Here is a 12,765-nt window from a genome sequence, read left to right as displayed (position 1 = left end):
GAGCAGCGGAATTGTTTCATCCATTCATTCATTCAGACATTGAGTGAATTATAGTATGATAGTTTTTTTTATTGGCCTAAAATATTGTCTATATACATTCATGAATCCACTTGCTTGAGAAATCGGATGGGCACCCCAGGTCACTATTTTGAAAGAATGAAAGGGCACACAAACTGTTTAAGTAGCATGTGCCATAGCCACTTGCTCAAATGTGCCCAAAATGTGCTGACCTCATCACATTTATGATGATTGCAATGACCGTTTTTAGCCAAAGGAATGTTTTTTGTGCAAAACGAATGCTTGGAATGGATTCAGAAGCATGAAAACCCCCTAGTTTGACATGTCACATGCTACTTAAAGCATAATGAAATTTTGATATTTTTGACATTTCTGCCTTATATAGGATAAATAAAGGCAATGGGTCGCACACACCAAGACAGCATTTCAGTAATTTATTCTTGCATTTTGGACAGGAGACAAACATCGGCAATCCAGCCTTCTTCAGTGTGAAGGCCGTCTAACATAACGTAAACGAAAAAAACAACAAGAAAAAAAAACATATTTTTAGCATTATGTTGCTTTAGCTATTGAAAAATAGCAGATCTACAAGCTCATAGCGTGCCACCGAGTGGCGCGCTACGAGCTTGTAGGTCTGCTATTTTAGAAAAATCGAAGAACGACTGACATAGAAACATAGCTTTTTCAGAAAACTGTCAGGATGTAGAAGACATTTTTAGAATCTGATCTCAGGTCAAAATGGGTTAAAGAAAAACAGATTTTTACGTTCTGGCACAGGCGGAGAGTAGAACGGAATGTTTAATACGGTTAAAGAGAAGTGACTCTATGCAAACAAAATGTGTGCAATGCTTCATTCTATGAAAGGCTCACCGTTTCATTTGTGTGGAGCGCTGCTGGATGAAGTTGGCTCCAGGGTGGACGTCAGGGCCGGTACGGACCAGTTTCCTCAGCATTTCCAGATTGGCTTTATTCACCTAGAACGAACGTTTAAGCATAGAATCTATCAGAATCAGAATCGTCTTCATTGTCATGTGTGAAATTGAGAGTTATGCATATAAACTAAGGTTCTATGAATACCGGATGACCGCCAGAGGGCGGTGTTTTCAAACACCTGGATATACAGAACGGTAGAACAGCCACCCACGGATTTAGATTGCATGTATTCAGTGTGTTGGGCAATATGTTCAGCGCGACAACAAGATACGTACTTTCTCTGGATAGGTCAGGATTTTGGCGACGTGCACAGGCACAGCCACCTCGTCGATTCTCAGGTTAGGGTCTGGGGATATCACCGTTCTCCCGGAGAAGTCCACTCTCTTTCCAGAGAGGTTCCCTCTGAATCGCCCTGCAAATTGAGACAAAATAGAATTGTCCATAATATGTCAAACTATAAACCTTATTACGTCAATCTGGGAACCCATCTGCAAACTGTTTGGTTCCACCCACAGCCGCCCTCTTCCGGTGGGGACGCCTACGTTTTCATTCCCACTAACAACAACGTATACACGTTCTGAAAGCCCCTGCGGACAGATCCAGTAGCACAGCTACTGTTCTTGAGAGATTATTATTATATAGCTGCTTCTTTTATTAACCCTTTATCACTGCCCACAGCTGTTTGATAATGGGGGAGGAGTTAGGGGAGGGGAGGATTTCATGATGCCACTAAAATGGTGTATCAAAAATAGACAGGGAAGACATATTTGAATACTATAACCACACCTCAGGGTCTATTAGAGTAATGTCAAGTAACTCCACAAGAAAAAGTGCAAAAATCATGGCACTGATAAGTCGAAACGGGTGGAAAGATTCCACCCGATTCGACTGTTATCAATCGACAAGAGCGCAGTGATTACTTAGGATCAGTATGATTGTTTTTGACGAGTATGGGCATGCTCTGCCGATTAATAAAACGAAAACCCGGAAAACGACCGGATTAAGGTTGGCGATCATGCGTTAATATTGGGACCGCGCTGCGACATGCTTGTGGTTATGTTTAGGTGAGGGTATGAGGTGGCTTGTCATTTTCAGTAGGCTCCCAGCATGTCCAGTAGACCGATACGATCGGTTAACGTGTTATCAACGCCAATCGCAGCCAGTAGGCTCCAGACTACAGTAGGTCCGATCGGCTAGATAAGATCGGCGTAATAAGTAACCTACTGGGAATTATCGGTTGATTTTCGGTCGAAACGGCTCATCTTTCAGTCTACCGTCTCTGGACAAAATCCCGGGTCCATACCTTGTTTTCCCTTCAGCCTCTGGACAAAGCTGCGGGTCCATTACTTACCTTGTTTTCCCTTGAGTCTGTGGACAAAGCCTTCCTGGGTCCATACCTTGTTTTCCCTTCAGCCTCTGGACGAAGCCGCGGGTCCATTTCTTGGGGGCCATGTTGAGAGGGATTCCTGAGAGTTCGCTGTTGATGTAGAGAGCACACTGCAGCTGCAGGAAGTCCCAGTCCTCCATGATCATCTGGGTCTTTGCCCCCGTCATACGGTGCTGGGTGATGATACAGGCGTTAACATTAACAGAGTTGGGTTTTAGTATGAAAATCTGTATTTTCACGGGAGTGTGTGTGTGTGTGTGTGTGTGTGTGTGTGTGTGTGTGTGTGTGTGTGTCAGACCTTCTTGATGACGTCGTTGAGGAAGATGATCTCGGTGAGCTTCATGGTGAGGTCGTCCTCGTTGGTGCCAGACTTGAGGTCGCTGATGACCGAGGGCCGGATGCAGAGGGGCGGGACCAGCAGGCGCGTCAGGATCATGTCGGCCGGCTTCCCCGCCTCCGGGTTCATCAGCAGCAGCGGGACGTCCTCGGCGGGAATCCTCCGGAACATGTTCAGCACTATGAGAGGGTTCAGGTTCTCCTGGGGGATGGGACGACAACAACATGTTCAGCACTATGAGAGGGTTCAGGTTCTCCTGGGGGATGGGACGACAACAACATGTTCAGCACTATGAAAGGGTTCAGGTTCTCCTGGGGGATGGGACGACAACATGTTCAGCGCTATGAGAGGGTTCAGGTTCTCCTGGGGGATGGGACGACAACAACATGTTCAGCACTATGAGAGGGTTCAGGTTCTCCTGGGGGATGGGACGACAACAACATGTTCAGCACTATGAAAGGGTTCAGGTTCTCCTGGGGGATGGGACGACAACATGTTCAGCGCTATGAGAGGGTTCAGGTTCTCCTGGGGGATGGGACGACAACAACATGTTCAGCACTATGAGAGGGTTCAGGTTCTCCTGGGAGATGGGACGACATTGAACATGTTCAGCACTATCAGAGGGTTCAGGTTCTCCTGGGGGATGGGACGACAACATGTTTAGCACTATGAGAGGAGCAGGTTCTCCTGGGAGATGGGACGACATTGAACATGTTCGACATTGAAAATCTACTTTTAACATTGGCCCGGTTGCTAGGCAACGCCTTCGTCACACCCAGCAGCAGGATTAGTGTGCACGGTCCCATAGGGCTCCATTTAAAGTAGATTGAATCATTACGTGCCTAGCAAGACTCTGAGAACATGCAATGTAAGGAGTCTAATGCCTAAAATATGAACAAACGTATTAACTTATTAGAAGTTGACAGTTTACCGTTTGACTGTTGAAATAAATGAAATGTCTGAAATGTGAAAGGAGTGTACAAATGCATTAGTTTACCTGTGCCTTGTTGAGCAAACCTTCCACTTCCTTGTTGTGCTCTATGGCGAAGTCAAACGACTGGATGAACTCCGACACGAACGCATCCACCACCTTCTTGGTGGTTTTATACTTCTCGTGGAGGATCTTTAACAAGCCACACTTTTTCACCGGTCCTAAACGATCAATCACAGGGGAAGATGACTCAGACATTTTTGAGCAATCACATAAGACAGGAGAAGATGTCAGTGTGAAATCTTTCAAATGCCCCAAAATATGTATTGTTGTCGTTTACCATTGTAAGCGTTGCAGTTTAGACAGACTGTCCTTTTGCGGCATTTGTCGGAGATCTTTTTCTTCATGCCTCGCTTTTGGAGGTAGGCCAGGTTGGGCCTCTTCAAGACGTCCATGAATGTCAGTTTTTCAGCCTTTGTCAGCATGATGTGGGAACATGTCTTACAGATCATCTAGTGAACACAACAGGGAGGTTATAGTTGCATTTGCAAGTAATGGTTAATTATAACTGCTGTTATGCATGATGTCAATATTGTCTAGAACTCTCTTAAAAACGGACGCACACATCTGCAAATTTCCAGGCCGTCTTAGGCATATTAAATATAATATAAAAGGAACAAATTCAAACATTCAACATGAACAACAAAGCATACTGTAGGTAGGGCTGTCACAATTATTACATAATCGTCTAATCACAATTATTTGAGATAATTGCCAATTATTTTTTCATAATCGTCATAATTGTTGAAATTTAAAAAAGCTGAAATTGCAGGTCTACAAGCTTACAACACGTCACTTTGTGGCACGTAAGCTTGTAGATCAGCTATTTCCGCAATTAAAAATTGTCTTTGTATAAAATTAATAAATAATATGGCAGTAATGTCTTGAATATTTAAGTTATTTGTCATATATCTGCCCTGTGCAATTTTCGATTCACGGCCAAGCTACACCAGGCTTTTCGCGCACAAAACGCGCGCGTTTACCCTAAATGCGTGCGTTGAATTTAGGTCCAGTCCTATTTTAAAAAACGCACGCGCGGACCACGCGTTTAGGGTAAACGCGCGAGAAAAGCCTGGTGTAGCTTGGCCGTAAGAGGCCTTAAAGGCAATCTGAAATTTAATATTTATTCATATGTTGCCCAATGTTCAACGACCAAAACAGAATTAAATCGTTTATCATCGGTAATCGTGACAGCCCTGTCACGATTGTTAGTCTTGCGTAGCCAGGCAACTATTCCACAATATCTCTGAATGCTATATACAGTGCTACACAGAGCTTCCATGCTCCAGACATTGCGAGAGGCACCAGTCTGGCAACGCAAGACTAGTTTGGTGTTAATACTTGCCTGTAGGATTCCTATGATAGCTTTGAAGTATCCCACGTGGAAGCATGGCAGCTCCAGGTCCAGGTAGCCGTAATGTCCTAAACAATCTGCCAGGTTCTTAAAACACGTCTCACACGGCCGGTCTTTCTCACTGGTGCCCTGTAGCGGTGGAAAAATGTATGTAGACATATAGCAGTCTATATTATATACTGATTTCATTGTAGAGATATTCTACTGAAAGACAGATGTTATAGGTTCTTAGCTTTTTTATGATCCTTGCAACTTGATGACTCCATCTATGTATTTGATGTATTACCATGTGCTGTTCATGCTTACCGGATTAAGAGTGCCTGCTAAATGCCTAAATTGTAAATTGTACAGTAGTACTACAAATACTTTGGGTACTCATATACCGAACGGATATGGACTAATATATAGAAATCATGTCCCACCATGCGGTGGTCGAGCACCCCATAGGGCAGGGGGGTGTGCCGAGTGTCCTGGCTGTACAGGTTCTTGCTGACCACCTGGATGTGAGCCTGCTGCCGCATCTGCTCCGCAGACTTCATCCCAAAGCAGATGTGGCTTCTGTGGCGTGTGGGAATAATAGGACATAGAGACAATGGAATTAGGATAAAACTTCTGTGGTGCATAGGAATAGGACACAGAGACAATGGAATTAGGATATAAAGCATGTGGTTCACCAGTTCACTGAGCTCAGTGGCCTTGTGGTTGCTCAGCATCAAGGGGTGGATTGGGGGTAAGTTAGAGAATACTGGTTCACCGATCAGACCCCCCCAATGCCCCCCTCCACCCCTCCCCTCACTGGTAGAAAACAGCGGAGTAAACTGACACTATAGAGGGTATGCGCATGCATAAAGTGAGTGGCAAAGTGAGTTTAACATTGTTTAATATGCAATCAGATAGGACTTTTCTGTTTGGATGTATGGGCTATCAAGGCCAGAAAGTATTATTTTTGCCACTCAGTAGGCGTTCATGCATAACATCCGGGTTTGATGATGATGTCACTCCCAGACCAGGAAATGTCTCACGCTCCCCCAGGCTTTCATTTTTTGAGCCTTAGCGAACGAAAATAAAAGCCTGTGTACCGAGGCTAAGGGTAAGTCCCTGCGACATACTAGCGTCATGTCCAGGCCTTACGCTACAGCAACAGCCAACAGGAGATAGGCTCCAACCTTGTGGGGTTTACTTACTTACTTATGTGGTTCTCAAACTGTGGTCCCAGGACACTCAGGGTCACATAATGTGCAAACACCAGCAAAGGGAACTCCGCTGATCTCATTCACCACCAGATTTGACACAAACATGGGGATGAATTCATTCTACTACTACGCCACCAACATGTGCCCTAGGCTACCACTAGCCATCAAAAAGTGCGACTCAGCCCCGGACGGCAGGGATAGTCTGGGCACCTTGGCTGCTGATCATCTAGCCTGGCAGCGTACGTGTCGCAGGTTCGAGTCCTGATCCGGACGACCTTCCCTGCATGTCTCTCTCTCCCCATCTCCTGTTAGTCTACTCGCAGTGGTCCCCAATTCCCAAACTGTGGTGCGTGCACCCCTTGTGGTGCGCGAACGCCTTCTAGGGGGTGCACGACATGAAAAGGCTAATGGTGGTGCTATGGTTTTATTTAAAATATATTAACATATTACGCCAATATATGGCAGGTATATGCAGAATATAGCCTATGCTGCAGTATGTGCATGTGGTTAAAAAGGAAATATATGTCTCTATATAGCTTATGGAACTTATATTTCCATGTGGGGGGGTGCGTCAGCTACTGTAGGTCAGGAGATAACAGGGGTGCATGGCCAAAGAGGTTTGGGAACAGACTGTAAAGCCCCCCCCAAAAAGAAATAATATATATAAAATAATAAAATAATAATAAGTTTATGGACTTCTTTAATTTATTTTCTTTTTTAAGGTATTAGGTAAAATAAAAAGCCTTAACTGTCACTTTTCTGCCATCTGGGGACCCCTGGGGGACCCCCCCATAAATAAATAAATAATGTCCTCCTGACCCACATGTTGAGAACCACAGGGGTTATCTGACCAAAGTAACTTGTGTACCGGTATGTCATATATGTACAATGGCTTGTAGATCTGTTCTTGTCGGCAAGCGCCACCGTACTACAGCAGCCTATAAGCTAACGTTATTGGCTTATAATTATCCATCTCATTGCTGCATGTGTAACGTTTTTTTACTCACATTTTCTTAGCCACATCTGTCTCTCTGAACTGCTCCTTCACCATGTTTGCTGTCGCTGTGGCTTCGACACTAAACGGAGAAATTAACACTTTATTTTTATTTATTAGTTTGGAAAACAATTGTCTGTCACTGTTTGTTTGTCACACATCGTTTCATTTCTCCTCCATGCTTTGCTAAAACGTCGCTACACCAGCAGCGCCATGTTGTGTGTTGATGCTGATGATGAGGCACGTGATCAAACGAGCCTAAAACCCCATAGCCCAGAGGGACAGCCGGAAAGCAATATTTTATTTTTTGAAAACATATTTTGTGGAGAGCAAACTAATCTAGTCTATCTGTGAGATCATTAAAAATAATAACAAAAAGTTGTTTGTAATTTCACTGAACTGAAGTGTAGTTTCAAGTTAACTACAGGTCGTTATGATGTTGCTTTGTATTTTTACCTTAGAGTATTTTTTTTTTTTTTTACATACGTCAGGCTTTCAGACTACTGGAGCCGTTGCCCAACTTACTTATTAGCCTATCACAGGGCGGCCATCCATAGGTGGCCATCCCTCCAGGCTATGGGATTCCAGACTAGCACAACGACAGTAACAAAAGACTGCACCCAGGAGGTGCTGGCTCGAGCCTGGTGATTCGGTGCTGCCACCTAGCGGACAGGCTCTGTGCACATGGTCTACCCACCCAGTCATAAATGAGGGAGATACTGAACTTTATTATCTCTAGGCAGTAGTGGAGTAAAGGGGCAATATTTGCCTCTGAGATGTTGTGTGGAGTCGTATGGGCTGTCAATCAGATAGGAAGACAGGCTGAAATTGGCAGATCTACAAGCTTACTTTCTACTTTGTGCGCTTGTAGATCTGCTATTTTCCAAACAACCAAACATAAAAGTTCTACTGGATCTCTTCTCCACTAGTCCCCTCCTAGTTTCAGTTTGTATCCTTTGACAAAATTGTCAAGTTTCAGTTATCGCACCTTAGTTTTTATTTTGTCATGGCTTCCAGTTCCCACCTGATCTGATGTCATGTGGGACTCAGTGGGAGTTCAGACTGATCCAGGCCGTACTGAATAACTGCTAGCTTGCATTCAGTAGGACTCAACAGGTCATCTTCTTTGAATCCACTATCCTCCAAAGAGGATGACACGATTTCCCACCACGCAACAGCACATTCTGAACATTGGATTCGGACCATTCCCCTTGGGCTTAACCTCCTTCCAGGAAGTTTAAGCCCAAGGGTTCCTTGCCGTGCAGCCACCAAATATGTAGCCCTCCGTTGTAGGTGAAGGCTGACTGACCAATGCGTTCTTCTGGAAGAGGCTGTGCAAAGGTCAGATGTGTTCATCCAGCGGTTGGTTCAAGGTTCAAGTTTATTTAGTGTCCCGAAGGGCAAATTGTGTTGCAGCATAGACAGTACATTAAACAATGAAGTGCACGTTGGCCATAGAAAGTGCGTGTGCATATATAGGCACGAGACCAGTAAAGTGCTCATCATAAGGTTATCTCCTTGATCTACCCACAGCAGCATTCAGTGTGCAAATAGAGACAGGGACAAAGGGATATTTGTGCCTGTTTTTTGTGGCACAGGGGGCTCGCAAGCGAAGGCCGGATGGGAGAAGGTTGTACTCTCCATTTAGTGGGTGAACAGCATCAGATCGAATACACAGAGCTTTGTTGAGCACCTGTTTCTTAAAGATATGTTCTAGGCTGTTCATTTGTGAGGTCTCTGCAGTCTGCACTAGACAGCACTTTTTAGACTTAGATAGCATTTGATACAGACTTATAGCATGTTATGTAGACAGCACAATAATTGCATTGTATGTAGTCATAGCACTTCATAGTATATATGTACAGCATAGTATAGTATATATGTATAGTTTATATGTACAGTGTCATTATATAGATATGTTCTAGCTACGTTCTTAGCTTACGCATGTTTCTTGATAAATGCTTTTTATATATGTGATGTATTCCCATGCTTTTGTTCTTGCTTAATGTAAATCGCTCTGGATTAAGAGCGTCTGCTAAATGCCTAAATTGTAATTGTAATTGTCTGCATGTCAAACACTCTGATGCTGTTGTTGTTGCCGGTGTAGGCTCCGCCCCAGCAGAGTGAGCTTCTGTAGCAGGTGGTTCAGGGCCTCTGGTGTTAATCAAAGCCCAGACCATTGTGGTGGTGTCCAACTTGTAGATGTCACTAGTCCATCCAGTCTGGGTTCAAATAATCCTCCATGGATATACATGACCTTTATTCTGCACCACCATTTGATCGATGAGATCCAAAACGAAAGAATATCTTGTCGTTGGATAAGATTTTGTCCACAATCACAATTCCATGCTGTATTGACATGGTACCATAAGGAAAGATGACATGCAACCGTTGATCAAAAATAACAATTCTCATACATTCTCTAAATTGTGTAGACAGTAGTCTGTCTTTGTTGCTGTAAATTGTAAAGCAACTGTTATACAACAAAATTATCGTCTGGTCTATCGCTGCCCTCTAGAGGATCACACTGCTTTCTGCATCACTTTGGTACAGTTGATCACTTGATTTAAGTATAATTATATTATTAAAAAATATACAATAAGCCAGCTAGCTGCCATCAGTCAGTTTCAGTTTTCACCTGATGCAATGACATCATAGGCATGTTAACGTATGAGTTGAATCGTGTTATTCACTGATAACTCAGTAATCCATAAATCATTGTTTCACTTTTTGTGCAGAATTATGTTTTAGGGTAGCCTATGTCTATTTAACCAGCTCAGTGGCCTTGTGGTTAGAGTGTCCGCCCTGAGACTGGGAGGTCGGGGTTCAATCCCCGCCCCGGCCGGGTCATACCAAATACCTACTGAGTGGCAAAATGGGACCCAATGCCTCCCTGCTTGACACTCAGCATCAAGGGTTGGATTGGGGGTAAGTCCCTGTGACATACTAGCGTCATGTCCAGGGGGTGTACTTGTACATCAAGCTACGTCACGCTACAGAAACAGGAGATAGGCTCCTGCTCTATGATAATACAGATTATAGTCATAATTAGTTATATATATTATTGTAAATTGGACATTTATTGTAAATCACAATTATTTTGGTCACAATAATGGTGACATGAAATGTTCATATCGTCCCATCCCTAGTGTTGACCTTTTGATGTACAAAACACAAGACCACAGTGGCATACAGGTGTCATCTGAATACATATTTATTAGATAAATATTAGGTTGTCACATCATCTAACTACATACAATTCTGCAAGACTAAAAATCACAATTAGTTCCTTTATTTTCTGACCAGTTTTTTTAGAATATGAAATGATTGTACATACAATGTACAAACATATACAGGACAATGGCCACGTTGCATGGATCATCTTAGATTGTACCATATTGTCTTTTCTCTCCATCTGTTCGTGATATCAAAAAATTGTACAAACTATGTTTTTTTTGGGTACAATCTGCAGGACAAGAAAGATGCCTTTCTATCTCCCCCAACCCGCCAAGCGTCACCCCTGCCCCCCCTCCCCCCCCATATTTCCTTTGAAAACATTTCTTCTGCTCCTTTTTTTTTTTTTTTTTTTTTTTACTCGATCGCCTCAGAGTATGCAGGTGAGACTAGAACACTATAGGCTAAATATCATATGTAAAACATAGCTGTCCCAGTTCGTCCCCCGAACAAAAAGAGGGTCAAAAGTATTACTTCAGAGGAGGAAGAGGGGGGGGGGGGGGGGTGTCAAAATGCTGAGAGATAATCCACAGACAGATGCTAAACTATAACCAGGATCATGTTCCATATTCAGCCACTTCCAGTAGAGGGGTTGCAAGCTTTTTATTATTCTGAAATGACAATGCACATTCCCAGGGAAAATGAATACATTTCTGTTCACATGTCTCTATGTTCATTTACATATATACAGACATCCATGGGACATTTTGCCCACTTTGACCTAGCCTCAACCCTAAAAGATCTTTTTCTAGGCCAGAATAGGTGCACGTGCCCTTTTCCTATCATTTTTTCTTTTTTTTTCCTTTTCTGTTTTTTCCTTCAAAAAAAAGAAAAGAAAAGAAAAAAAGTAATTTTCCCCCAGAGAAATGGCCCTTTATCATGATCGTGCAACTACAGTTTTCGGAGGGGGTGCTGCCTAATACACAAAACTGGCTCATATGTAAATTAGAACAAAATGAAATGATAGCAACCCCCAGGGGTGCCTATCTGGATATTATCCAGATAGCCAGATACTCTATATTGGATATAGATAGATTAATATATTAAATATGAAGCTTACAAAGCAATCTCACATTTAGCAGTTTATTTCTAGAATGTTGCATAGAGCATGACCTGGGGGAGGAGTCAGAGAGGGGTGGAGCACATGCAGCAGTTTGTTAGGGTGTGATTGGTGGCTGATGATTCTATTGTTCCACTCTTTGGCCAATCAACACCAAGCAGATAGTAGTTCCACCTCAGGCTCTCTAGTATAAGAAGAGTTTGTAGTTGTCAGTTCTCCACAACTCCTCCAGGATATCAATACCTTCTGATCTCATCTGACTGTGGACTCCAGGCTTGAAGTGAAGATGGACTCTCTCAACGCCACCTCAAACGATTCTGCTCAACAGGGAGGACCCAATGATCATCAAGACCTCTGTAAGTTACTTACTGTGTCTATATGGATATACAGCATGCCATAAGGATTTGTTTTATCTAGTCATGTTTGTTTTTGATTTAATATTAGCATTGGCAACCTGTTTTTGTGTATTTTCTAAAATATAAAACAATTGTAGAATCGAATTATAAATAGATGCTAAATTGATAATTGGGTACATTAACTTCACACTAGTTTTAGCTATTTTTAAGGAATGCCTCTAAACAACATTCCCTTTGTCTTTGTTTCCAATTCAGTGTTGCATCATCAGTCTGGCTTCCCTGTTCTACCAGAGGTGAATGAACAAAGAAGCTTGGCTAAGCAAAAATGCCACTGCTGTGATCAGTGTGGTAAACGCTTCCCTACAATGTCTAGACTTAAAACACACCAGAGAATTCACACTGGAGAGAAACCCTTTGGATGTGATCAGTGTGGACAACACTTCTCCCACATGGGAAGTCTTAAAACACACCAGAGAATTCACACTGGAGAGAAACCCTATGGATGTGATCAGTGTGGACAACACTTCTCTAACTTGAGCAACCTTAAAAGCCACCAGAGGATTCACACTGGAGAGAAACCATATGGATGTGATCAATGTGGACAACACTGCTCTACAATGAAAGACCTTAAAAGACACCAGAGAATTCATACTGGAGAGAAACCCTATGGGTGTGATCAGTGTGGACAACACTTCTCCCACATGGGAAACCTTAAAACACACCAGAGAATTCATACTGGTGAGAAACCCTATGGATGTGATCAATGTGGACAACGCTTCTATCAAATGGCACACCTTAAACAACACCAGAGAATTCATACTGGTGAGAAACCCTATGGATGTGATCAATGTGGACAACACTGCTCTACAATGAAAGACCTTAAAAGACACCAGAGAATTCATACTGGA

General features: G+C 43.0%; 1 protein-coding gene across 2 annotated transcripts in view; it reads right to left on the bottom strand.

Moving 5' to 3' along the window:
- Positions 1-7,421, bottom strand: part of polr3a (polymerase (RNA) III (DNA directed) polypeptide A) — a 60,406-nt gene extending 52,985 nt beyond the window's left edge. For both annotated transcript variants that reach the window (XM_079493072.1, XM_079493073.1), the window contains exons 1-9: positions 7,221-7,421; positions 5,443-5,578; positions 5,012-5,149; positions 3,947-4,118; positions 3,673-3,827; positions 2,637-2,876; positions 2,349-2,511; positions 1,227-1,363; positions 889-992 (exon numbers count right to left, since the gene is read on the bottom strand). In XM_079493072.1, the coding sequence (XP_079349198.1) occupies positions 889-992; positions 1,227-1,363; positions 2,349-2,511; positions 2,637-2,876; positions 3,673-3,827; positions 3,947-4,118; positions 5,012-5,149; positions 5,443-5,578; positions 7,221-7,264 (1,289 nt within the window). In that variant the 5' untranslated portion in view covers positions 7,265-7,421. The remainder of the gene's footprint in view (positions 1-888; positions 993-1,226; positions 1,364-2,348; positions 2,512-2,636; positions 2,877-3,672; positions 3,828-3,946; positions 4,119-5,011; positions 5,150-5,442; positions 5,579-7,220) is intronic.
- Between the last annotated feature and the right edge of the window lie 5,344 nt (positions 7,422-12,765).

The sequence above is a fragment of the Electrona antarctica genome (genome assembly GCF_951216825.1).
Source record: "Electrona antarctica genome assembly, chromosome: 22".
Taxonomy (NCBI): Eukaryota; Metazoa; Chordata; class Actinopteri; order Myctophiformes; family Myctophidae; genus Electrona; species Electrona antarctica.
Note: the sequence above shows the minus strand (reverse complement) of the source record. Positions and strands in the feature narration are given on the sequence as shown.